General features: G+C 45.3%; 1 protein-coding gene across 1 annotated transcript in view; it reads right to left on the bottom strand.

Annotated features, from left to right (window-relative positions):
- The window catches only part of GALNT14 (polypeptide N-acetylgalactosaminyltransferase 14), a 153,185-nt gene that overhangs the window by 32,226 nt on the left and 94,024 nt on the right, over positions 1 to 26,935 (bottom strand). Inside the window, exons 10-13 of the mRNA XM_012559895.2 lie at positions 12,278 to 12,404; positions 9,362 to 9,454; positions 4,591 to 4,674; positions 3,717 to 3,861 (exon numbers count right to left, since the gene is read on the bottom strand). Coding sequence (XP_012415349.2) covers positions 3,717 to 3,861; positions 4,591 to 4,674; positions 9,362 to 9,454; positions 12,278 to 12,404 — 449 coding nt within the window. The remainder of the gene's footprint in view (positions 1 to 3,716; positions 3,862 to 4,590; positions 4,675 to 9,361; positions 9,455 to 12,277; positions 12,405 to 26,935) is intronic.

A 26,935-nucleotide genomic window follows, 5' to 3' on the forward strand; every position in this document is an offset into this window, starting at 1 on the left:
AACAGCATGTGTGTTACTGTTACATGAGAAACTATCTGTTCTGTAAGCCTTCACCTGAAGTACAATAAAATATTAAGATAAAAAAAAAAAGGTGTGTGTCACGGTTGTATCTTTTCAGTATATTTATTCAGTGTGTATGCTGAGCAAATAATCAGAGAAGCTGGACTATACACAGAAGAATGCTGCATCAGGATTGGAGGAAGACACTTTAACCACCTACAGTATGCAGATGCCACAACTTTGCTTGCTGAAAGTGAAGAGGACTTGATGCACTTATTGATGAAGATCAAAGACTACAGCCTTCATTATCGATTGCACATCAACATAAAGAAAACAAAAATCCTCACAATTGGGCCAATAAACAACATCGTGATAAACGGAGAAAATATTGATGTTGTCAAGGACTTCTTTTTACTTGGATCCACAATTAATGCGCATGGAAGTAGCAGTCATGAAATCAAATGACGTATTGCATTGGGCAAATCTGCTGCTAAAGACCTATTTAAAGTGCTAAAAAGTAAAGATGTCATTTTGAGGACTAAGGTGTGTCTGACCCAAGCCATGGTATTTTCAATCTTCTTATATGTATGTGATAGATGGACAATGAATCAGGAAGACCAAAGAAGAATTGATGTCTTTGAAGTATGGTGTTGGCAAAGAATAATGAATATACCATGGACTGCCAGAAGAATGAAGAAATCTGTCTTGGGAGAAGTAGAGCCAGAATACTCCTTGGAAGCAAGGATGGCGAGAATTCGTCTCACATATTTTGGACATGTTATCAGGAGGGACCATTCCCTGGAGAAGGACATCACGCTTGGTAAGATAGAGGGTCTGCGAAAAAGAGGAAGATCCTCAACGAGATGGATTGACACAGTGGCTGCAATGACTAGCTCAAGCGTAACAACAATTGTGAGGATGGCACAGCACTGGGCAGTGTTTTGTTCTGTTGTACAGGGTTGCTATGAGTCAGAACCGACTTCACGGCACCTAACAACAACAACATATACACACACACGCTTCACTGGTTTTGCTTCTCTAGAGAACCCAGGCTAAGACAGCTGTCTACTTGTAATATGTTGCAAGATGTCACTTGAGCAACTGTGTCATTCTCAGCTGAGCTGCCACACCTAAGGCCAAATGGACACTTCTGCTTCCTTTGCCCTTATCCTAGCCTACTGAGGCAGTTCCCTCCCCTGTTCTGCTGGGAAAGCCGTGGCAAGCTGGAGCCAGGCAGTGAGAGGTCACAGATACCAGGTCCGAGAGGAGTCTGGATTTTTGTAGTAGAAAATGGGGAGCCACTGAAGGCTGTACTGAGATGGCATTTTGGGAACAATGATTTGGTGATCATGTGTAAAGTAGGAAATGAAGAGCAGGGCTGGGAGGCAGGGCTTGGGTTGCAACTGGGAGGCTGATGCCACAGTATAAGGCAATGGTTCTCAACCAGAGTTATTTGTCTCCCATGGGTTATTTGGCAATGTCTGGAAACTTTTTTTGATCATCACAATTGGGAGGAGGGACTTGCTATTGGCCTCTGGTGGGTAGAAGCCAGGGGTGCTGCTAAACTATCTACAATGCAGAGGTCCACCTCAACAACAAAGAGTTATCTGGCCCAAACTGTTAATAGTGTCAATGTTGGGGAATTCTGAGCTAGCATGAAGAAGTGAACACAGGGTCTAAGAACAGCTATTCTGAAGGAAGAATTGATGGAACTGTACAGAAATGGGAAATACTGGAGAAAGATGAGCCACAAGCAATAGGCCAGATTGGAACATCAGTGCCTGGGAGAGGGTGGACACATGGAGAGAATTAGTAGGGTCAAGATGGGGAGGCAGCTGGGGTGCCTAACAGGTGGTCAGTACCTACCTGTTGACTTGAATTACAGCATGAATTTGATGTGGCTGCGGACTCACTCAGTTGCCCAATGTTTGAGAGGGAGAGCCCAGGCAGGGGATCTCAGTGCAAACCTGTGATTTTCCAAGCCCTCTCCTGGGATCAGTTAGTATCCCTCTCTTTAGGATAAAACTCAGCCTCCTCATATGGCAAAGAGACCATTTGGTTCTTGCTTCTCTCCATCCTTACCTTGCACTTCTCCCTCCCACATCACCCTGCCAACCACAAGCTCTCTGCAGCCCTCAAAGTTATCACCCTGCTCTCATCTCCAGGTCTTTGCACAGGCTGTATTTCCTGGGCTGCTCTTTCTCCCTTCCTGGCCAGGCCCAATTCTACCCATCTTTCAGGATGCAGCTTTTTTCAAGAGCTTTGGGAAGACGTCCTGATCCTGAAGCATAATTTGGATGCCATTTCTTGGTGCTTCTATACTGCCCTAGAGAAAACTATCCTGGAAAGAAACTATATCATAATGGCTGCTTCTTTGCTTGTTTCTGCACTCTTGAGCAGTGTTTGAGGCCTACAAACTAGTCTTAATCTCTGCATCATCACAGTCAGCACAGACCTTCAGATGTGGTAGGTGCTCAATAGATGTTTGCTTAATGAATGAGCAAATTCATGGATGAAAGAAGATACAGAATTTGTCAATTAATGAAATAGAGTGCCAAAGCTGGAAGCATGGATAAAATCTCCAGAAACAGTTGAAAGAGAAAAGAACAGTGTACTAAGAACCTTGGTGAATACCTACCATTACGGTATGAGAATCGGGCAGAGGAGCCAGAAAAGAGACCAGAGAGGGAAAGAATAGGAAAGTAGGAAAATCACGATTATGTGGTGCCATAGAAGCCAGGAGAGGAATTCCACAGTGGATGTGCTTTACTGCATTCAGCAGTGCTAAGTGCTACAGTGAGTCCCCGGGTGGCGCAAGTGGTTAATTTGCTCTGCTGCTAACCAAAAGGTTGGAGGTTCAAGTCCACCCAGAGGTGCCTTGAAAGACAGGCCTGGTGATCTGCTTCTGAAAAATCAGCCACTGAAAACCCCATGAAGCACAGTGTTACTTGGACACACGGGGTTGCAATGAGTTGAAGTCAACTGGATGGCAACTAGTAAGCATTACAGAGGTTGAGACAGGGCTGTGGACTTGGCAGTGACCTTTAAAAGAGCAGTTCCATCCACAGATGGGAGAGCAGAACAGAGGCTGACCCCTTGGATGAATAAGTAAAGCACAAGCAAACCTTTCTGAGAAGGGGCTACACCAGCTCTTCTGGACTTGAGGGAAGCAGAAGATAGCTTCTGGAGCCAGAAGCCTGCTGAGGGGAAGATGGGTATGAAGGAGGCACTGTCCAGAGATGGGGGCAGCAGATGATGGTGATGGTTTTGCCAAATCTGTGACTACCTGGAAGTCGGAGTAAATCTGTGGAGACTCACATACCAGGCATTTCATCCTGGAGGCTAGCTCCCAGAGGCATGCACTTCTCTGTTTTCTTTTCATATTTGTAAGGTAGCTATGTCACCTACCCTGCCTGACCCAGCCCACGTTTAGTGCTAACAAAACACTCATTAACCTCCTGCTAATTTAATGGGCAATTTTCTATAGGCACGATGCTGCTTCTTACGCCATCTTTCAGAGAAATTCTGTGCACTTGGAAACAAAGAGGAGTAAAGGCAGTTGCAGAGCGGGAATCACACTTCTCATGCTCCGCTGGTCTCTGGTATAATTGAGCACCTCATGTCATGTAAAATCAGGTAAATCGAGGCTGACCAGTGATGGGCTGCCTCCCTTCTCTCTGGCACACATAGTCCTGTATCCCAGCCAGTTACTTTACCTGCGACTTTGCTTCCTCGCCTTTGATCTTGATACAGGGTCTTAATTTTAGGTTGGGGATCTCTTGGTTTTTTCGCTTTTGTGTCTCTAGGCACTTCTGCCTCTGCCGGATATTGCCCTTCTGGATCGAGGAGTCCTTGGGGATCCTAGAGGAAAGTCACAGGATATGTGAGGATCCACTGCTCTTTGGGTGGTAACACCAGCAACAGATGTTGGACAGTGATTTGAGAATGGCAGGGCATCTCATTGGGCTGCGTTGTACCTATGTGTATTGCTGCGGGAAGGGTGGAAGTCAGTTTGAACAAGGCAACAAGCAAAGACCCATGAGACACAAGGGTAGATGGGATTTCTGGAATGGAGCCAGGGTCAGTGAGCCCATGCCCTCAGATTGCAACCCAGGGTTCAAGACCCCAAGAGTTGAGAAATACTGCTACTAGCTATCCTAAATCCCTCAGGCTATGGATGAAATATAGGGGGCATTGGTGGTTCAGTAGTAGGATTCTTGCCTTTATGCAGGAAATAGACTAAGACAGATGAGGAAGAAAGGCCTGGCAATCTACTTCCAAAAATCAGCCAAGGAAAACCCTGTGGATCCACAATCGATCATGGGGATAGTGCAGGACTAGGCAGAGTTTCGTTCCACTGTGTATGGGATCACCATGAGTCAGGGGTCAACTCAAAAGCAGCCAACAAAAACAACCTTGATGAAATTTAATTCCCCTCTGGTTTTAGGGTAAGGGAAGTGAACTAGTCTTCCCAGACCTTCATAGACTTAACACCTTCCACAAGGTGACCACAAGCTGCTTCCTCCAGACCAAATCAGCTGAGAATGCCTCCCAGCAGCTAGCAAAGGATCAACGAGATTGGGAGGATACCTGAGTTCTGGGTAGACATTCTCCAGGTACCACTTGAAGCTCTCACACTGCAGATCCTTTCTCAGGTTCAATCTGTTCTCAACGCTGGGGGTGGGGAGACACAACGACAAAACACAGTGTATCAGAGACAGGCACCAGCAACACCGGCTTAAGCTGGGGGGCACAAAGCGCAATCTGCCCACACTTTGTGCCCACATCTCTCCAGAGGATGCTGGAGGAATTCAGCAAGCAGAGATTTCTATAGCTCCAGACAGAGCTATGGAAACACTTAAAAATATCTCACAACAGTGCAGTAATGACACCAAGGACTTGTATGTTAACTTGAAAATGGAATTTCAAAAACAAAGCTGCAAGAACATTCATTGTGTTGTTAATAGTTCACTCCCAGCTATTCACAATCTCTTTGGATTCTGCTGTCACAGTATCACCCCCATGGCCCCAGCCTCTAAGAATCCTCTTCTTTGGCTGGCCCGGGAGGCTGGTTATGTATCTGTTAATCAAATATTTATCTGAGCGCCTACTATATGCCAGGCATTGTTCCCACCCTGGGATATGATCGAAAGCTTTCAAGCAATAGAGAAGGCAATGAAACACACTGTACATGGACACAGGGTGGGCTTACAGGGCTGTGAGCACCTTTGAGGTGTACCCTTGCTTGATGGGTTGGTGGTGGTCCAGGTGGCAATGTGGAAGCTGGTATGTGGAAGGAAGAGTGGATGCTATCTAGACAAATCAGAAAGTGTATAAGGTAGGGGTCTCTGTTACAAGCAGGGAAAATAACAAAGAGAACTTAGTGCATGTAAAGAAGCGAAAAGAGCTCTGTTGGCAGGAGCAGCACTATAGGAGCTTAAAACATGTGTGTATGTGAATGTATGTGGCGGGGTGGTTGAAGAGGGAAGTGGGTAGGATGAGAGATTGAGACACAGACCATAAAGGGTCTTGCGAGGCATTGTCGAGGATTTTGGACTTTATTTTAAAGGCAAGGGGATGCAATTGTTGGGTTCTGAGCAGAGAGTAGTATTCAAATTTTAAAAGCATCTTACTGTTGGTTCAGTGAGGAATGGGTCTGATGGGGCAAGGCTGGGGACAAGGAGAGCAGATAGGTGTCTGCTGGTGAAATCCAGGTGCTGATGGTACTTTCAAGTAGGGCAGTTGGGGTGAGAGTACAGAGAACTGACAGGTGCAAATCCCTCCACTTCTCTCCATTGGCACTACCAGCACCTACCCCAGTTCCATCCATACCTTGCCAGTCTCACCTCCTTCTACCTCCACTTCCTCTGGCGACCCTGTCCCCAAGACTGGATTGGTACTCTCAAGCACCAGAACTTCTTACATAGCACTAACCACACTGGCTATTTAAAGGACTGTCCATAAAATTATGTGTTTACAGCCTGCCTTCGTCACCAGACTATAAGCTGATGTCAATTTGTTTAAAGTGCTGAGTGTTCAGTGTTTGGCAAGGACCCAAGTGGTCAACGCCTGCAGGAGGCAGTATCACCAACTGGGAGAGTGTCTGGATATGGGAGGGAGGAATCAAAGTTGACACTAGATTTCTGACATGGGCAACAGGATACAAGGAAGACAGTTCACTGAGATGGGAAACAAGTTTAGGGGCAAAATTGGTATAGGACTTGGTAGGATGGAGGGAGAAGCCTGGGAGACATTCAGATGGAGATGTCCAGGTGGCACTTGGATGGAAGGGATTAAGCTTAGAGGAGAGGGCTAGATTAGAGATAGAGATGTGAGTATCAGCAGCACAGACATGGTGGTCAACACCAAACAGAATGTGTAGTAGGAAGAGAAGAGGGCTTATAACAGGTCCTTGGGGAACACCGACATGCAAGGGGTGGGGAGAGGAAATTGAGCCTGCAAATGGGAGCAAGCTACAGGGGTCTGACTGCGGGTGAGAAGCCCAGAATGCAGAGTTAGGAAATTCTGGGTATCAGAGCCACGCCTGAAGAGCAGGGTGGCGATAGAGCCCACAGTGTTAGATGCTGAGAGGTAGCATAAGAGTATGATGGTAAAAGGTCCGAGGGAGACATAGGTGAACCAGGGAGGTGAGCAGAGCTGTCTCACAGGATTGTGGGGCAAGTCCTCATATGGTTGTCAGGAGACGAGTAAGGAGCAGGGGGAGCTGGAGACAGGGAACGCAGACAACTGTGTCATGAAGCTTGGCTCTGAAGGGGCAGAAAGGCACAGGGGTGCAGGTGATGGGCACCCACTGAAGTGAAGGAGGATTTTGTAGTTTGTTCTCTTTCCTCCTTATTATTATTATTTTTTTAAGATGTAAAATACTTGAATAAGTTTAAATGTTGAGGGTAGAGATACAGTAGAGAAGAGATTAGAGATCAGGGCAAGAACTGTCATCTGAAAGGCAAAGTTCCCTAGAAGAGTGGTTCCAACACTTGTCACACATTAGAATCATCTGAGGCTCTTTAGAAATTCCACAACACAGGCCACACTCCAGACCAAGTAAATCAACTCTTTGGAGGTGGGGACACAGGCATCATATTTTTTTGAAGTTCCCCAGGTAATTCCAATGTGCTGACAAGTTTGGGAACCAACCCCTAGAACTTTGCTCCTCAAATTATGGTCCTCAGCACTGCATTATCTGGGACCTTATAAGAAATGCAGACCTTCTGAATCAGAACCCACATTTTAACAAGGTCCCCAGGAGATCTGTGTATACATAAAAGTTCAAGAAGCTCTGCTCCAGGAGGCAGGAGGAGATGAAACCAGGCAGGGGGTGCTTGATAAATGTTGATTTATGAATGAATGCAGGAATGAATGGCAGATCCAGAGTACTGGTAGAGGGTTGGCCTAACAGCAGGAAGCACATTCTGCCCTTTGAGAGAAAAGAGAGAAGGTGGTGCAGATGCAGTGAAGTTGATAGGTTGGTTTGTTTTAGAAGTTGATTTCCTCTATTTCATCTATAAAGCAGAAGGTGGGTCATCTACTGAGGGTGAAAAGAGATGGGGAGGGTTTAGGGAGAGTAGAGGATGTTTAAGTGGAGGTTGAGGCAGAATGCTGGCTAGGTAAGTGGCAGGACCAGTGGGCATTCTGCGGCCTCACCAAAACTGATGGCCATGGACTGAGTTTTCCCAGTGCTGCTCATCAGCCTGTGCACAGTGGAGGATAAGGTAGAAAGTCAGGTTTATCCAGGGTTGAGAAAACTTTGCCAAGGGGATACTGATAGATAGACAATGGGGCCAAAGATATAAGGACAAGATCTTTTAAGCACTGTCTTTAACCCTTTCAGAACTGGCAGTATATATAGCTACCACTTAATTTTTGTACCTCTGCAGTTCATTGGGAAGCTGCTGGCCCACTGACAGTACGTGCTGCCAGCAGGAGGGGTCCCATATAACAGTTTGAAATGGAAAAATCAGGCATGTGATGTGAATTACTGTTTTTACAGGGTATTGTATGAGGTGGTGCTGAAACATTGAATTTTTGGTAGTAAAAACATGAATTTTGAAAATATTTAGTAACATATGTACCTCTGGACTCTGAGGGTATGATTTATGGAATGAGGCATAAAACAAAAACCATATTACCTACCAAAAATTCAGACACAGCCAATGATTCAGTGTGCCCTGCATTACTGAGAACACATAGTATCAACAAAAAAATTAAAAGAGAGGGAAGGAGGCAAAGAAAGGATGGGTGGCCAATGGACTGTAAGCTCTGATGAGATGTGAAAATGAATGCCTTGGGAGGTTCTGAGTGAGAGAACTGGAGGGACAGGATGAATTCATGATTTCAGAGGTGGAAATCATTTTGGCTTGTTCAGAGCTAATCTTCCAAGGTAGTGATGGGCCCAACCAGTGAAGTTTTGGGTTTCAAAAAACCTATCTGCTAAACAGTCTTCATGTGATTAGTATGTGACTAGTCACTGGTTACCCCCAAATAAATGCAAATGATAACATAAATGAAGTTGCCATTTTTCTCTACTCAAGTCAGCTCCAGGTTGTGAGATGCAAGGTCGTATTGTTTCAGAATCATATATGTATGGTTTTTTGTTTTGTTTGTTTGAAACTTCTGGTTTAGTCCCATGTCTCAACTTTTTTATTGTAAAAAATACATATGTAACACATTTGCCAGTTCAACATTTTTCATGTGTACATATCCGTTACCAAAATTTCCATCACAGATAGGCATGGTTTTGAGTCTCCACCCTTCTCTTAACAGTGTGTGACCTAGGGCAAGTTTCTTAACTTGGTTAAGCCCAAGTCTTCTCATCTGTAAAGTAAGGATCATTAACCCACCTCTCAGAGTTTTGGGAGGATTAATGAGATAACTTATGTAATGGTAATGAGTGTTAATAAGCATTCTTTCCCTTTCCTCTTCTCTCCCCATGAGGCTGGAGTATTGCTGGAGGGATCATCTGTATGCATCCTATTCTGAAGAAGAAGGAAAATTTAGGCTTGGGTGTCTGAGAACAAGGAGGAAGGCCTCAGGAATACTGACCTGGAAGGGATCTAGGCGTTTCATCCAGCATTCTACCTTTCTGAAAGAATTCAACTCCACATATGTTGCCAGATAATAATTTCACAAGAACTACCTAAAGCTCGGTGGTCCCAGGATGGAGCAGAAGCTATAAGGCTGGGAAGGAAGACTAGCCATTCCCCTGGGCCCTGGCAGAGCACAGAGGCTCAGGAAGAACCTGCTAAGTAGACAGGATCTCCTTAGCAGATAAGCTTGTTACCCGTTTGCCAGGGGCCCACGGGTTTTTCCTGACTCTGTACTACTTAACCTGAAGGACACTTACTTCCCAAAGGGCCTCTCCAGGGCAAAAGGCTGGGCAGCATAATAGTATTGTTTGTATTCATCCATCCATACTTCAGCTGTCCGCTTGGTGTTCCTAGAGAGACAAAGAGTGTCAGGAAGGGGCAGAGAGGACCTGTGACATATTCTGTTAAAAATATACACATGTGGCCAAGTGGGCAGCATCACCTAGGCATCCACCCTGTGGAACCACTGTGATATACTAACATTATTGTTCCCAGCCCTGAACCCAGCCAAGCCACATATAATCTCCAAAGGTGGCTTCTACCCAAAGACATAGGGTTTAGTATAATAAACTCTTCCCCCAAAGGTACAGGCCAGATGAATCATGCCAGAAACTGAACTTCTGTGGCTCTCATAAAAACAGGGAGAAAAGGGCCAGGAGAGCCTGCAGCATCCCTTTGCTGCCAGCAACCAAGAGTGAAAAAGCAGCAGCTGTGTTGAGTATCTCACCTCTGATCTCCCACCGGCTCACGCTCCCAGGTGGTCCCCCTTTACACAGGGGCAATGCTGAAGTCACAGGCTCTCCAAGGGTAAAGTCAGCTATGTGTCAGGTCTTCCTGAAGGCTATGCAATTAGCAGGCCTCCTTGGGGCAGGTGTAAAGGATTAAGTAATCAAGCCGTCTCTTTCAGGTACTCTGTCAGCAGGCTTTAGGTTTTTTAATCAGATATTTTTTCTGAGCCTGACCCTAAAGGTCACAGAAAAAGAGACAGATGGACACTGAGGATGTCATCATTCAGCAGTCAGGGATGCAGAAGTACCAGGAAGAGCCCCACAGTAGAGAGGAAAGATATTGGGAACAAACGTGCCCAGAGCAGTGTGGGAGCAGGTGACATCTGCCAAGGACCATGGAAGCAAACTTGGGGTCTAACTAGAAAGGGCTTACTCCTCCTCTAGATTTCTAGTTCTGTTTTGGAGCAGAGGCATCTGACAGAGAAGCATGGTAAGCCCTTCCAAGCTGCTGGACCTGGACTGGAGTTCTGTATGCCCAGTCCAGTTCTTGACACATCAAAGCCCATTAACAGAACCTTGCTGGCCCCTACCATTGGCCTAACCATCCATTGGCCTGACCATCTGCAAATTGGAATCTTAAGAGACATCCGTGCCACATTCCTCTAACCACTGAATTATCCACCAGTGCCATGTACAGAAGGAGCCCTGGTGGGGCAGAGGTTAAAGTGATCGACTCCTAACCAAAGGGTCAGTGGTTCGAAACCACCAGCGGCTCCATGGGAGAAAGATGTGGCAGTCTGCTTTCATAGAGATTTACAACCGTGGAAATACTATGGGGTCACTGTGAGTTGGAATTGACTTGTCGGCAGTGGGTGGGGGCATGCACAGGGGCAGAGTAATCAGTAAGCAAGGTACGAAAGGGCTTTGATGTGGTGAAAAACAGGTGAAATTGTGCACTACATATTAGTAAGTAAGCACAAGTCAGCCTGTATGTACCTTGCTTATTGAGTATTCTGTGCCACATGCAGGATGCCCATTGGCCAGGACCCAGTCTCTACAACAATGCTCTGAGTCTGGCCCCTCCCAGGTGGCCATGTAGCTCCTGCACAGCCACATCACTTTCTTACACCAGCTGTCCCCAGCTTCTCTTTCCTTCCTTAAAAACTCTAGAGCTCACGCAGCCCTGCCTTTGTTTCCTCCCTTGCTCCTTGGCCGCTGATTTTCTCATTGACCTTCCCTTGCTTCCATGTTTTTGAAAAGGTGTTGCTAATTTTTCCATTGCTCGAACGTATGCCTCAATACTGCTATGTCAGCATGTGACCCATACCCATTTGTACGTGTGAAAACTGAGGAAGGATGAACACAGGAGAGGAAATGACATCTCAAACAAGAAAAATGTAAAGAGGTGCTTTCTCCCTGTGATGGTTAATGTTATGTGTCAACTTGGCTAGACTATGATCATCAGTGGTTTGGCAGACAATGGACAGGTTGATCACCTTCTATGGTGTGATCTGATGAGGTCAGCCAATCAGTTGAAAGGGGAGTTTCCTTGTGGGTGTGGCCTGTCACCTGATCTGCAGATTTTGTATTCACCAGTGTCTACAATCTCCTGAGCCAGCAGAAGTCTCCAGCCTGCTACCTGACCTATGGTTTTGGGACTTGCCAGCCTCCACAACTGCATGAGCCATTTCCTTGAAGTAAATCAATCTCTTATTCTCTCTCTCTGTATAAATATACATATACGTGTCACTGGTTTTACTCCTCTAGAGAACCCAGTCTAAGACACTCCCTTTCCTCCAATGGACCAAATGACAGAAAAAGGAAGAGGAATACATAGGTGAGTGAAGGTGTCAGATGATTAGAGACAAGAGGATTAGGAAAGGCAGAGAAGCTAAAGGGAAGGATATAAAAAAAAAAAAAAAAGGGACATACATGAGTTAAAGGAGAGGAAAAAGATTGTAAGCAAAGAAATGGAGGAAAGAAGGCATATGGAGGGAAGGTGGGAGCAGGAACAGGCAAGTGGGTACTGTCGGGGGGTTGAGTTCCAGTATCTCCCTAGTTGCCCACCCTGAAAGTGGGAGCAGCAGAACTTTTAGAACTCATAGGCAAAAACAGCTGCCCTATCCCCATCTAAACAACCCCAAATACCCAGAACCTGAGCTGTGGTGGGGCAGTGCAGACCAGTGACTTGAAGTCCCTGAAGCCATATGTGAGGCCTTATCTGGTGTTAGGGGAGTCAATGATGGAAAATACCCTGCGGTGCCTCCATTCCTAATGCCTGGTGTGGTGGGTTGACCTCCCACTCAGGCTGTCCCAGGGGGCGCAATGTGCTTCTCCTGTCCACCTGGAACACTCAAGCAGCCGAACAGAGTACCAGGGACAGCTGCAACCCATCACCCAAAACCTCTTGACCATGGCCGCCTGTGCCCCTGGACGCTCACTTACTTTATGTAAGTGTTGGCATTTCCATCCGGGAAAATATATGGGTGCTTCTTCCTGAAGACATGCCCGACTCGGCTGCAGGGGATGATCTCTAGGCTGCCGCCACACATCCACACTCTGAAGGAGATTTCTGCAAGAAAGTCACACCTCTCCTCTTACCACTCTACCTCCCCTGGAGGAGAGAGGGCACAAGACACAGGAAGGCAGGCAGGCCAGGGAATCCCAGGTATAAAGATGCAGTGAGGGCCTGCAGCACCTAGCCTATGGCATGGTGGTTAAGAACAGGATCCACAGCCAAACGGTTGTTCCACTGGCTAGGGAGCCTCAGTTTTCTCATCCATAAATGGGGTGATAATCATAACACCTCAGAGGGTGATATGAGCTGATACAGGAACAGTGTCTGACACAGAGAAGCCCCTTTTCACTCTCATGGAGAAACATGCTAGCCCCTAGAACACAGTGACCAGGATGGTGGGAGACTCTACTGGGATGCTTTAGCCTAGAAAAGAGAAGACTTGTGGACAAGTGTTGAGAGTTGCTTTTGAACACGTGGAAGGTCACTGTGTGGAAGATGGATTAGACTTACTCCATATGACTCCAAAGGGTTAGGACCAGGGTAGAGGAGAAAGACATTTCATCTGAGAATATGGAAGAATTTTCTAATAGTCGGGGCCCAGATGGAATTGACCGTCAAGAGAAGTAGTGGGTTTCCCACTGGGGACAGGCTAGATAACTACAAGGCCAGGACCCAACAGAAAGGACTAAATCCCAGAAGGCCCTGAACAAGTGGTCCACAGCTCCTTCCAACACTGAGACTGCAGTTCTATGATTCTGTGAGAGCCACCTGAATCACAGCCCAGGAGGTAGGCGTCTGAGCAGTAACTGAGAGCTGAGAGCAGTTTTAGAAAATGCTGGAAGCCTCAAAACTGTCTTTCCAGTGCTCCCCTGTGGGGCTTTTGCATTTATACCCATTTCCTCCGGCTGCTGCTACTGCAGGAAGCTCAGAGAGGTGGGTGGGGAGGAGTCAGCAGAGGCAGCTGTGACTGGGCTGTTGGGAGGGAGTGTATTTCTCTTTTAGGGAGGGAGCGTATTTCTCCCCTGAGACCACTCACTAGCAGGCTTGAAGCAGTGATTCTGCTTGGAGAAGGAAGCAGTGGCATGCAAAAGGGGAAGTTGGGGTGCAGTGGTTCTGCTGGATGCGTATTTTATCACTGACATTGTTTAGAATTCCCAGCACACAGTGATAATAAAAAACAGACCATCTGTTAGACAGTTTTATTATTTTTTAAAAATTTTCTACAGATAGTGTTCCCCCTTACTGCCTGCACCCAGGACAGATCGCCCTCCTACAGCCCACTTGGCATACCAATGGAAGGAAAGGCCAGCTTCTGATCTGTGGAATTTCCTGCCTGCCCCATGATTCTGCAGCCAAGCTAAAGTATGAGGAGGACAGGCTGACTTGTGAATAACCCAGAGACTGCCCGGGTGAGGGGCTATGTGGTGGCAGGTCGGGAGAGAAGAAAGATGCACGTATTCTAGTGTCTTCCTAGCACATACCTGCATCCTCCAATAACCTAGGCCCCACATGCTTGACTCACCTGGTTTCTCTACCAAGGGTCTTACCTCCTCCAGCTGTCCCTTCCACTTACTGCTCTCCATCTCCCTTCATTCCAAGTCTCCAGAGCAGATGCTTAGGCTCTAGTGTTTTGTCCTGATCCTCACCTACTCTCACTTGTCCTCAGCCATTTCACTTACCTGTCCCCTACTGACTCTTTCCATGTGTCATTGGAAAGGCCACTGAACTTAAGGCAAGACTTCCTTGACCTCAACCCTACTGCTGTCACCTTCTCCACACCTGCTCCTTTGCCTACTACCCAGGTGCTCTCCTGAACAGGCTGCAGCTCATTCCCAGGAAGCTTGGATTTTTCTCATTGAATGGAGAGAATGTGTACTCTAGGATGAAGAAAGGACTTCTCAAGATTGCTACTGAATGATGGCAAGAACATGGAGGGAAAGGAAGCAGGAAGAGCTTGGCTTGGGGTCAGCAAACCCCAGGCTGAAGTAACCTACAAGCTACATCCTTCAGAAAACCTGCTTAACTTGCCATGGCTTTGTTTCTTCATATGTCAAACAAATATCATAATACTTTGCAGAATTACTATCAGGATCACGATTATAAAAATAATCGTGTAAACTTGAAGTGCTACTTATAGGTCACCTGCAGTTATTATGAGCCATCTCTCTGAAGCCAGTCTCTTTAAAACATGGATACTACTGGGCATCACTCATCTATGTCCACTTCCAGCTTCCTCGATGACTTAAAGCTTTCTTCCTCTGCTCACTTCTGGCCACGGGCAAATCTTGAAATTCGTGAACATAACATTTGAAATTTTGATTCTCCATAAAGGTCCAGATACATAGCAATTTGGCATCTTGCTGAGGCATTATTTGAATCATGTGTCCCTCCAGGATGATGTTTACCTGAGAGTCACTGTTATGGATTGAACTGTGTTCCCCACAAAAGTATGTTGAAATCCTAACCCCAGTACCTGTAAGCGTAACCTTGTTTGGAAATAGGGTCTTTGAAGATGTTATCAGCTAAGTTAACATGAGGTCATACTGGAGTAGAGTGAGTCCTAATTTAATCTGACGGGTGTCCTTATAAAAGAGGAGACAAGACACAGAGAGACAGGTGGGGAAGACCCATGTGAACATGCATCTACAAGCCAAGGAACATCAAGGATTACTGACAGCCACTAGAAGCTGGGAAGAGAGGCATGGAACAGATTCTCCCTCAGAGCCCTCAGAAGAAATCAACATGGCTGATACCCTGATCTCAGACTCCCAGGCTCCAGAACTGTGAGACAATACATTTCTTTTGCTTAAAGTCTTTCTGTGATATTTTGTTACAGCTGCTCTAGGAAACTAATACAGTCACTGAGCAAACAAGTGAGCTTAAATCAACTACCCAAAATCCACATCTCCACATGGCTGTGAGTTCATTTAGGGATTTAAGGGGTTGGACGCTGGAATTATGTTAGTGCATTTGCGAATCTGAGTCTCAGTATGTCTTTCTTGACATGTGTAAGGTCTACTGAGCTTCAATCAACACTTCACTCGGGACTTAAAGCAGGCTCTTCTCCAGTTCCCAAAAAGGAAAATCTTCTAGTCCCTCAATATATTGTATACACGTATATATATTGTATACACAGTAGTATTATCCATTCTACTTTTGGCCAGATTTAAACTTATTGAGGTCAAAGGAATCGAGAGAAGAGTTGTGAGCGGAAAGAGACAGACATTGACACATATGTATGTGGTGATAGGGACCGTATTTCAGAAATCTATTGGGCCAGGAATCTCTACTATTATTATTTAAAGAGTAGAGACGATCGTTGTTGTTGTTGTAATCTGTTGTAGAGTTGGACCCCGGCTCATGGTGACCTCATGCAGAATGGGATCAGACAGTATGATCTATAGGGTTTTCATTGGCTGATTTTTTGGAAGCAGATTGCCAGGCCATCTTAAAAACCAAACCAAACCAAACCCATTGCCACTGAGTCGATTCCAACTCAGAGTGACCCTATAGAACAAAGGAGAACTGCCCCATAGGGTTTCCAAGGATGTAGTCCCTATGGAAGCAGGCTGCCACATCTTTCTCCCACAGAGTGGCTGGTGGGTTCGAACTGCCAACCTTTCAATTATCAGCAGCTGAGTACTTAAACACTGTGTCACCAGGGCTCCTTTCTTCTTGTTGTATGCTGCCGTAGTGTTGACCTCCAACTCATGGAGACCATATGCACAATGGGATCAGACTGTGTGATCCACAGGGTTTGCTTTGGCTGATTTTTTGGAAGTAGATTGCCAGGCTATCTTGCCAGCCCATAAACGGCAACCTTGAATCTGTGAGCAAATCTGCAATTCACACACATCTAGGACAATCAAGACTGAATCCAGAGCCCCAAGTTCTGAAGATGTATTAATTGTAGGCATGCCATGGTCACCAGTTGTCATATGACTGCAAATGCCAAGACCATATCCTTTATCTTCCCATACTCCCATTGAAAATGAACAAGCAGGGTCCTCCCTTATGGAACTCAATTAGACTTGTGTACTTTAGGAGCAGCAGGAAAGGATGACCCCAGGGGATCTCCCCTTGGCATTGGGGCATTAGCAAAGTAATCCAGAAAGGAACAGACCAGAGGTCTGCTTTAGCTTTACTCTTCATCTGGGGGAAAAGGTGACTTTTCATCAGAATTGGATGCTCTTCACAGATGAAGCCATTCCCCTAATCTTGAGTCACCAAGCATAGAAGGGGTGAAGCCTAAAGAGAAAGTGCAAGGAATAATCTATGCCAGCAGTTCAGATACAATCCTTCTTTAACAAATGCTGTTCACATGTAGCCTGAAGGGAAAAGGAGCCAAGCCTGGTGGAGCAGAGGCACTGCGTGCTATCCAATGTCATCTTCACAACAGCCCTGTGACAAACTACCACACGAATCTAGTGGGTTAAAAATAACACAAATTTTTTAGCTCACAGTTTCTGTAGTCAGAAGTCCAGGTAGGCTTGTCTGGGTTCTCTGCTTAGGGCTGTCACATTCTTTTCTGGAGGCTCCAGGGAAAGAATCTGCTTACAAGCTCATTCAGGTTGTTGGGAGAAGTCAGCTCCATGCTGTTACAGGACTGAAGCCCCTTATCCTGGCTGGCTGGTGGTCAGAGCCTCTCAGCTCCTTACACGTTTCTAATGGCTCATGTGATTAGATTGGGCCCATCTAGACACTCCAGGATATTCTCTCTGTTTTAAGGTCACTGATTAATAACCTTAATGACACCTGCAAACTCCTTTTTGCCAGGTAAGGTAACATACTCACAGGCTCTAGGGATTAGGGTATGGACATCTTTGGGGAGTTATTCTGCTTACCACAAGGATCACTGTCTCCAGTTTAAAGACTTAGAAACAAGTTCAGTAAGGTGAAGTAACTTTTCCAAGGGCACACAGATAGCCAGTGATGATGACAGGATTCCGACAGAGGCTTATTCCAAAGCCCATGTTCTCTCTATAACACATACACGCACACACATATGTCAAGCCTGACATAGCTTGATATCCCTGATTACATTCTGGGGAAGGTGGGTGGTGGTGGCTTTTCTCTGGGCCCCACCCCATTTTTCTACTCTCAGCACTGTCTTTTGTGAATGATATACCCTCTGTTCTGGGCTTTGGGAATCCCCCATTATGAATTCAGAAATCCCATACTTTCTTTTCGTATATGTTCCAATACCTTGTTTATTGGAAATGTGCCCCCCACGCCCACCCCCACATTTACACACACACACACACACATACACACTTGCTACTGGGCAACAGATTCCTTTTATCTCTAATGACCAAAACCTAAAAAGTGAAGTGCAGCTTTGAGTAGATGTATTACTTGTATCCTGTGCTATGTAAATTGGAATTAAAGCATCAAATTTTAATGCAAATCAACTTCTGAGGGAGAAAAAAGGCCTAAAAGCCACATTTCCCTAAAGCCTGCTCACATGCTGAACTACAGATGTAATTATCAAAACTATTCAGCTCATCTTAGTGCAAATGATGGCACCAGGGTCGGGGCCTTTGGTTTCAAACCAGTGTATGGTGGGGTGGCCTGAGACATGGCATGGCTCTTACATGGCCACAGCAGTCAATCCATCCAGGGCTGCAGATCACAGATGAAAAGCAAAATGGGGCCAGGCAGGGGCTGCAGGCAATTGAGCTCCATCATGGGCACCCTGGACACAACTTTTTCCAATAACTCATGGACTTCTGTGCTGTGAAATAAAGTCAACACGACATGTGCAGACAGGTCTGGAACACACAGAAATCTCATTTCTTACACATCTATCTGCTGTTACTACCATTCTTCTCATGTTTAGAGGGGACCATTAAACATGGGCCATGCAATGCAATGGGATCTATTTTGAATGGATCCTCATACATTGTATACATGCTGTGCTTCCTACCCTCAATCCCCTTCCCGTTCAGGCTCTCGCTTTTTGAACACTAATTTAGTGAACAGTTTCCACTGTTCCAGGCCTCAGGAACAAGAAGTTGGATGCAATGTTCTCGCCTTTGAGGGGCTCCCAGGTTTAGTGAGAAGCAGGGCAGCAGGCAAGATGAATAAACAAATACATACGAAGGCTACTTGCTAAGATGGGGAAGAGAAACCAACCCAGTGCTGAGGGGCACATAGTGAGGGAGGGGTCGGGAGAGGGAGGGCAGTGAAGATGTCCTAGTCCTAGAGGAAGTGAGTTTAGGAATGAGTTCCACTGCGGAACCAGCCTTTGATAGAGAATGAAGACAAAGGCTAAGTCATTTACAGGGCCAGGCACATCCTAGGAATTGTAGGATGTTCCATTAGTAAGTCTGGACTGAAGGCTGGAGGGGAGGCACAGGCAGAGAATGCTGGGGAGGTAGGGAAGGGCCAGGGGAGTGTGGGCCTCATACTTAGAACAAGAGGAAGCCACTGGTAGATTCCAGACCTGAGAGTGATGGAGCATTTTGGCAGGAGTGTGGGAGGATGGATTTGTTGGGAGTAGAATAGAGGTGGAAGGAGCATTTAGGAGAGTATCAGTGGGGATGGAGAGAAGGTGATGGTTGTGAGCAATGATGAGGAGAGCGGATCTTCAGGACTTAGTGACTTTGGAATGGGGAGGCCCCTTATGCCGCACTCTAGAACTGGGATTCCTTCACTCTGACTTGTAGCTTCTTCCTCCACTTAGCATCATCTCCCCTTTGCAGCTGACACATTACTCACAAACCCCATGCTACTCCTGATCATCACTCTATTCCACAGACTGTCCCCACTTGGGGATCTGCCACTGTCACGTGACACATCCATTGCTGGGAAAGCACTGCATTTTCTGCCATATAAAATACTAAATATGTATATATATATATATTCAGAAATGGCTTTCAATGTGCTGGTAGGGGGCTATAACATAATGGAATATCAGAGTGAGAGACGACAAAGTGTTTCCTGTGATAGCTGTCTGCAGTGGTTTTTTTTTGTGGTTTAAAAATTTTTGTGATGAACTGTAAAATGTTTCTTCCTTACCTCCCCAGCACCCCTCCCAACTTCTCTGTTGGAATCAGTACTTGTTAAAGCCAACCAACCTGGAAGAGGAGATTGCTACTTGATTTGAGCAGATGTGTGTCAACATTGCTATATAAAAAGGTACTGGTGGGTTGGATCAGTATGTGCCATCATTAAAAATAATGTGCTGCTTGGATTCAAATGTAACTGACACACAGAAGAAGGCTCATACTCATTTTGTACCAATCAATAGGACAGATCAATCTCCGGCAGACAGAAGTTGCAGGGTAACACGTTTTGACTTAGAAGAATTTTCTAACAATTCAACAAAAAACTTCTCAACAATAGAATGTGCTAGGAACTGTGAAGTAGTGAACACATCATCCTAAGCAGCATTCAAGCTGAGACTGGATGACTGCTGTCTATTAAAATTCCTGCAGAGAGGATTCATTTGATGGCTGGGAGGAAAGCCTTAAACACGTCCTTCAGGACTGTAAGACGTACAGTGATTGCAGGGACATATGATTGGCTAATGGGGGCAATGGAGGTTCAGTGGTAGAATTCTCACCTTCCATGCAGGAGACCTGGATTTGATTCCCAACCAATGCACCTCATACACAGCCACCACCCATCTGTCAGAGGAGGCCTGTGTATTGCTACGATGCTGAACAGGTTTCAGCAGAGCTTCCAGACTAAGACGGAATAGGAAGAAAGGCCTGGTGATCTACTTCCAAAAATCAGCTTACAAAAACCCTATGGAAAACAATGGTGTGATCTGCAACCTATCATGGGGATGGTGCAGGAACTGGTAGCATTTTGTTCTGTTGTGCATGGCGCTGACATGAGTCAGGGGCTGACTCGCTGGCCACTAACAACGGTTGGCTCTGTCCAGTAAGAGAAATCCCTGCCCCACTGAGAATACCAAGGGTCTTCCTGGCTCCAGCTTATCCTGGGCAGGCAGATCTGGTCTTAACCCCCACTCCTGCAACCCCTATCAAGTTCCAGGAGGCCTCAATGGACTGGGTGAGTAGGCGCTGGCATTTTGTGCTTTGTTTGCTGAGCTTCCAATCTGGCCCACATATTGCAGGAGAGCGACTTCTTTGATGGATTTTTCTACACCGCCTAGTTTGAGAGAACAGATGCTGTGGGTCAGGCTAGCAGCCATAAATTTCCAGGAAATATCTGTTCGTGACTGAGAAAGAAAGCCATAAAACACTTGGGAGGTGGGGACAGGAAAACAATGACAGTGGACAGCAGACTGGATTACTGCTGAATACCAAGAAGAGCCTCATGGATCATTCTCTTGGCCTGCACAATGCTCCCAGAGCCAGCAGCTACCTAGTGTGGCAAGAGGGGATGTGGGCCCCAACACCCAGGAATTCTTCCTCTTCCTCCACTGTGATTCATTTGTTCAACAAATAAGGGCCTCTGAGGTGGTAGGCACTGTTTTAAATACTGGGGATAGAGCTGTGAACAAAACCGACAAAAATCTCTACCCTTGTGGAGCTTGTATTCTAGTGATCTCTTAGGTCTCACCTGCTGGAAGAAAGAAAAGGAGACTGACATTTATTGGGCATCACTAGCATTTTTACACACTTACCTCAATGGATTTTCACAACACCACCAAGAAGTAGGATTATTATTATCCTCGTGTCACACTTTCAATACATGAGAAAAAATAAGGGTCCCTCAGTGTCACTGGCTAGATAGAATGGGTCTTTCTGACTACACTCTTTCTTCTGTAGCTGCAAACTTCAGCCCTAAACCACTGTGGCCAGGCCTGACCATCTGCTTGCACTGCTTTTGACCTCACAATCCAGCCCCTCTACCCCACCCGGCCTCATGCACGAAAAGATAAGAGCAAGATATCCCAAAGGTTTCTGTGGCAACTAACCAAGATCCTCCTCATTAGCAATGCTAAGTGTTATCTTCTTGAATGCTGCACCAATGGATATTAACCTTGTCACCATCGTTCCTGTTCCTCCTCATTCTCTCCGACCAGTCTCCTTCCAACTCCAAATTCCCAAGTTCAGTGCCCCAATTCAGGCTTGCCTTGGACCTGGTGTTCTTCCTGGTCTTTGTATCTCAACTTTCCCCTAACAGATTGCCCAGACATGTTTCCCTGATGCTCAGCAACCACCCTCCCAGCAACCAATGACTGTCCCCCAGAGGAATGGACTTACTCACCCTCTCCCTGGCCCTCATCCCAGTGACATGTGCCTGTCAGCTCAGTGCTAGCTCCAAGGACACAAGGATCCACAGCTCAGGGCCCCTGGGCTGAGGAGAGAGTAAGCTCCAAGGTTATATAGGATGGTATATGCTTGGATGTTGTCTTAGTTATCTAGTGCTGCTATAACAGAAATATCACAAGTGGATGGCTTTAACAAACAGAAATTTATTTTCTCACAGTTTAGGAGGCTAGAAGTCTGAATTCAGAGCCAGCTCTAGTAGAAGGCTTTCTTTCTCTGTTGGCTCTGGAGGAGGGTCTTTGTCTCTTCAGCGTCTGTTTCCTGGTTCCTTGGAGATCTCCACGTATCTTGGCATCAATATTCCCCTGGGTTTAGGAGGTTCTCAGTCAAGGGAACCTGAGTCTGAAGGACGCACTCTGCTCCTGGCTCTTCTTCCTTGGTGATAGTGAGGTCCCTCTTTCTCTGCTTGCTTCTTTCTCCTTTTATCTCTTGTAAGGTAAAAGGTGTGACTCAAGCAAGGGAGTTACTTGAGAAAGGGTGTGACTTAAGTAACGGTGTGACTTGAGTAAGGGTGTGACTTGAGTCACACCCTCTTGTAAGGGTGTGACTCAAGATATACCCTACACTGATCCTGTCTCATTAACATATAGAAGTCAAGATTTACAACGCATTACAAAACGGAGGACAATTCCATCAGATCACAAAATAAAGGACAATCACACAACACAGGCATACCTCGTTTTATTGTGTTTCACTTTATTGTGCTTTGCAGATATTCTGTTTTTAGTAAACTGAAGGTTTGTGGCAACCCTGTGTCAAGCAAGTCTATTGGCACCATTTTTCGAAAAGCATGTGCACACTTCGTGTCTCTGTGTCATATTTTGGTAATTCTCACAATATTTCAAACATTTTCATTATTTTTTATAGCTGTTATGGTGATCTGTGATCAGTGATCTTTGATGTTACTATTGTAATTGTTTTGGAGTGTCACGAACTGTGCCCCTGTAAGACGGCGAACTTAATCGATAAATGGATAAATGTGTGTGTTCTGATGGTTCCATCGATCAGCCATTCTCCTGTCTCTCTCCCTCTCCTCAGGCCTCCTTATTCCCTCAGATGCAACGATATTGAAATTAGGCCAAGTAATAACCTTACGTTGGCCTCTAAGTATTCAACTGAAAGGAAGAGTCGCACGTCTCTCACTTTAAATCAAAAACTAGAAATGATTAAGCTTAGTGAGGAAGACAAGTGAAAAGCTGAGACAGGCTGAAAGCTAGGCCTTCTGCATCAAACACTTAGCCAAGTTGTGAATGCAAGGGAAAAGTTCTTCAAGGAAGTTAAAAGTGCTACTCCAGTGAACACACAGATGGTAAGAAAATGAAACAAACTTATTGCTAATATGGAGAAAGTTTTAGTGGTCTGGATAGAAGATCAAACCAGCCACAACATTCCCTTAAGCCAAAGCCTAATCCAGAGGAAGGTCTGAACTCTCTTCAATTCTATGAAGTCTGAGAGAGGTAAGGAAGCTGCAGAAGAAAAGTCTGAAGCTAGCAGAGGTTAGTTCATGAGGTTTAAGGCAAGACGCCATCTCCATATGATAAAAGTACAAGGTGAAGCAGCAAGTACTGATGTAGAAGCTACAGCAAGTTATCCAGAAGATCTAGCTAAGATAATTGATGAAGCTGGCTACAGTAACCAACAGATTTTCAGTGTAGATGAAACAGTCTTATATTAGAAGAAGATGCCATCTAGGACCTTCATAGCTAAAGAGGAGAAGTCAATGCCTGGCTTCAAAGCTTCAAAGGACAGGCTGACACTCTTCTTAGGGACTAATGCAGCTGGTGACTTTAAGTCGAAGCCAATGCTCATGTACCATTCTGAAAATCCTAGCACCCTTAAGAATTATGCTAAATGTACTCTGCCTGTGTTCTATAAGTGGAACAACAAAGCCTGGATGAGAGCACACCTGTTTACAACATGGTTTACTGACTATTTTAAGCCCACTGTTGAGACCTTGAGACCTGGAGGCACAGTGGTTAAGGGCTTGGCTGTTAACCAAAAGGTCGGCAGTTCAAATCCACCAGTTGCTCCTTGGTAACCTTATGGTGCAGTTCTACTCTGTCTAATAGGGTTGCTATGAGTTAGAATCAACTTGACAGCAACGGGCCCGGTTGAGATCTACCGCTCAGAAAAAAAGATTCCTTTCAAAATATTACTTCTCATTGACAATGCACCTGGTCAATCAAGAGCTCTGATGGAGCTGTACAAGGAGATTAATATTTTCATGCTTGTTAACACACAACATCCATTCTGCAGCCCATGGATCAAGGAGTAATTTTGATTTTCAAGTCTTATTAATTAAGAAAAACATTTTGTAAGGATTTGTCTGCCACAGATAGTGATTCCTCTGGTGGATCTGGGCAAAGTAAATTGAAAACTTTGGAAAATCAGTGGAAAGGATGCACCATTCTAGATGTCATTAAGAACATTCATGATTCATGGGAGGAGGTCAAAATATCAACATTAACAGGAGTTTGAAAGAAGTTGATTCCAACCCTCATGGATGACATTGAGAGGTTCAAGACTTCAGCAGAGGAAGTAACTGTAGATGCGGTGGAAATAGCAAGAGAACTAGAATTAGAAGTGGAGCTTGAGGATGTGACTGAATTGCTGCAATCTCATGACAAAACTTTAATGGATAAGCAGTTGTTTCTTATGGATGAGCAGGAAAGTGGTTTCTTGGGATGGAATCTACTCTTGATGAGGATGCTGAAATGACAACAAAGGACTTAGAATATTACATAAACTTAGTTGACAAAGCAGCAACAGGGTTTGAGAGGATTAACTCCAATTTTTAAAGAAGTTCTACTGTGGGTAAAATGCTATTAAACAGCATTGCATGTACAGAGAAATCTTTCATGAATGGAGGAGTCAGCCAGTGTGGCAAACTTCATTGTTGTCTTATTTTAAGAAATTGCCACAGCCACCCCAACCTTCAGCAACCACCACCCTGATCAGTCAGCAGCCATCAACCTCAAGGCAAGACCCTCCACCAGCAAAAAGATTATGATTCACTGAAGGCTCAGATGATGGTTAGCATTTTTTAGCAATATTTTTAAATTAAGGTATGTACATTGCTTTTTTTAGGCATAATGCTATTGCATACTTAATAGACTACAGTATACTGTAAACACAACTTTTATATGCACTGGGAAACCAAAAAAATAGTGTGACTCACTTTACTGCCATATTCACTTTATTAAGGTGGTCTGGAACCAAACCTGCAATATCTCCGAGGTATGCCTGTACTGGGAATCATGGCCTAGCCAAGTTGTCACATATTTTGGAAGAAACAATTCAATCCACAACATTCCACCCTTTGGTCCCCAAAATTCATGTCCTCGCCACATGCAAAACACATTCACCCCATCACATCATCCCAAAAGTCTTAAATCGATTCCAAGTCCAAAATCACATCTTCTGAATTATCTAAATCAAATATGGGTGAGACTTTAGGTATATTCCATGCCAGGGCAAAATTCTGCTTCATCTGTGAAATCCAGATTACAAGTTATCTGTTTCCAAAGTACAGTGGTGGAACAGGCACAAAGTAGACATTTCTATCACAAATGGGAGAAATTGGAGGGAAAGAAGGGATAACGGACACCAAGCAAGTCCAAAACCAAGTAGAACAATTTACATTAATCCTCTGTTCTCTGAGACCATCTGGGCAATGGCCCTGCCCTCTAGACTCTGGGTGTTGGCCATGCCCTCTGGATTCTGAGTGGAGGCCCCTCGGCCCTGGGCTTTAGCGCTGCCTTCCAGGCCCTCTGGGACAGCAACTCTGCTCCCTCAGCTTTAGGTGGCCCCATTCTCCTAGTCCATCTGAGTGGTGACCCCACCCCCTGAGCCCCAATAGGCCCTGTTCTTCTGTCCCTTGGGTATGACAGCCCCACCCCCTCAGCCTCAGGTGGTGGACCCATCCCCTGGCACACCTTAATGGCAGCCCCACACTCCAGATCGAGTTGGCAAAGATCCAGATCTTTGACACCTAGGAGGCTGTGGCCCTACACTTTGAGGTCCAAGAGACCACTGCCCCACCCTTTGAAACCTAGAAGGTCCTATTTCCCATGCTCCATCAGTTCTGCTGATCTCCGAGCTGCTTCAGGGGTGGTCCTTTTCTTTTGTTGGGGAACAACAGATGTAGCTCCTTTGGCCTGTTTCCTGCCTGCAGAATTTCGAGAGGCAGAGAACTTTCTCTCCTTTCGTTCTTTTTCTGTCCCCTTCAGTCTAAGCTGATGGGTTTTCTGCTGTGATAGTTGGTTAACTTCATCAGTGACAGGCTTAATCTCTTTAACAAAAGATTGTGTAGCCACGTCCTTGGTGAACATTCTAGGACACGTGTCCTTAGTTTGTACAACAGAATTTTCCAAATCTTTAAGCTCTGTTTTCATTTTGCACAGTTCAAAGTCCATCTCTTTCTTTTCATATTTTACTATAAGTGGCAAGGAGAAGTCACTTGGTCGCTTTAAGATCTTGCTTAGAAATCTCATCAGCCAGACACCAAGTTCATCACTTGCAAGTCCTACCTTCCACCAAACATTTGAACATAATTCAGACAAGTTCTTTGCTACTGCATAAAAAGCATCACCCTTTCTTCATTGTCCAATCACATGTCCATCCTTTTCTTTTAAAGCCTCACCAGAAGCACATTTAATGTTTACATTTCTAATGACATTCTGTTGCTGGCACCATATGTATTCTCTAAGATGGTAGAGACTTTCTCTACTGCCTTCCTCACTGTCTTCTGAACCCTCACCAAAATTGCTTTTGACATCCATAATTCTACCAAAAGTCTCTTCAAGATAATCTAGGGTTTTACTCTTAGGCACTTTAAAACTCTTCTAGCCTCTATCCATTACCCAATTTCAAAACTGCTTCCATGTTCTAGGTATCTGTTAGAGCAGCACCCCACTCTTCTGGTACCAAATTCTTATTACCTAGTGCTGCTATAAAAAATACCACAAGTAAATGGTTTACCAAACAGAAATTTATCTTCTCACAGTTTAGGAGGGTAGAAGTCTGAATTCAGAGCGCCAGCTCTAAGGGAAGGCTTTCTTTCTCTGTTGGCTCTGGAGGAAGGTCTTTGTCTCTTCAGCTTCTATTTCCTGGTTCCTTGGAGATCTCCATGTGTCTTGGCATCGATCTTCCCCTGGGTCTAGGAGGTTCTCAGCAGAGACCCTGGGTCCAAATGACACACTCTGCTCCCAACTCTTCTTCCTTGGTGATAGTGAGGTCCCTCCTTCTCTGCTTGCTTCTTTCTTCTTTTATCTCTTGTAAGATAAAAGGTGTGACTCAAGCAAGGGTGTGACTTGAGTCACATCCTCTTGTAGGGTT

This window comes from Trichechus manatus, unplaced genomic scaffold (assembly GCF_000243295.1).
Source record: "Trichechus manatus latirostris isolate Lorelei unplaced genomic scaffold, TriManLat1.0 scaffold00373, whole genome shotgun sequence".
NCBI lineage: Eukaryota > Metazoa > Chordata > Mammalia > Sirenia > Trichechidae > Trichechus > Trichechus manatus.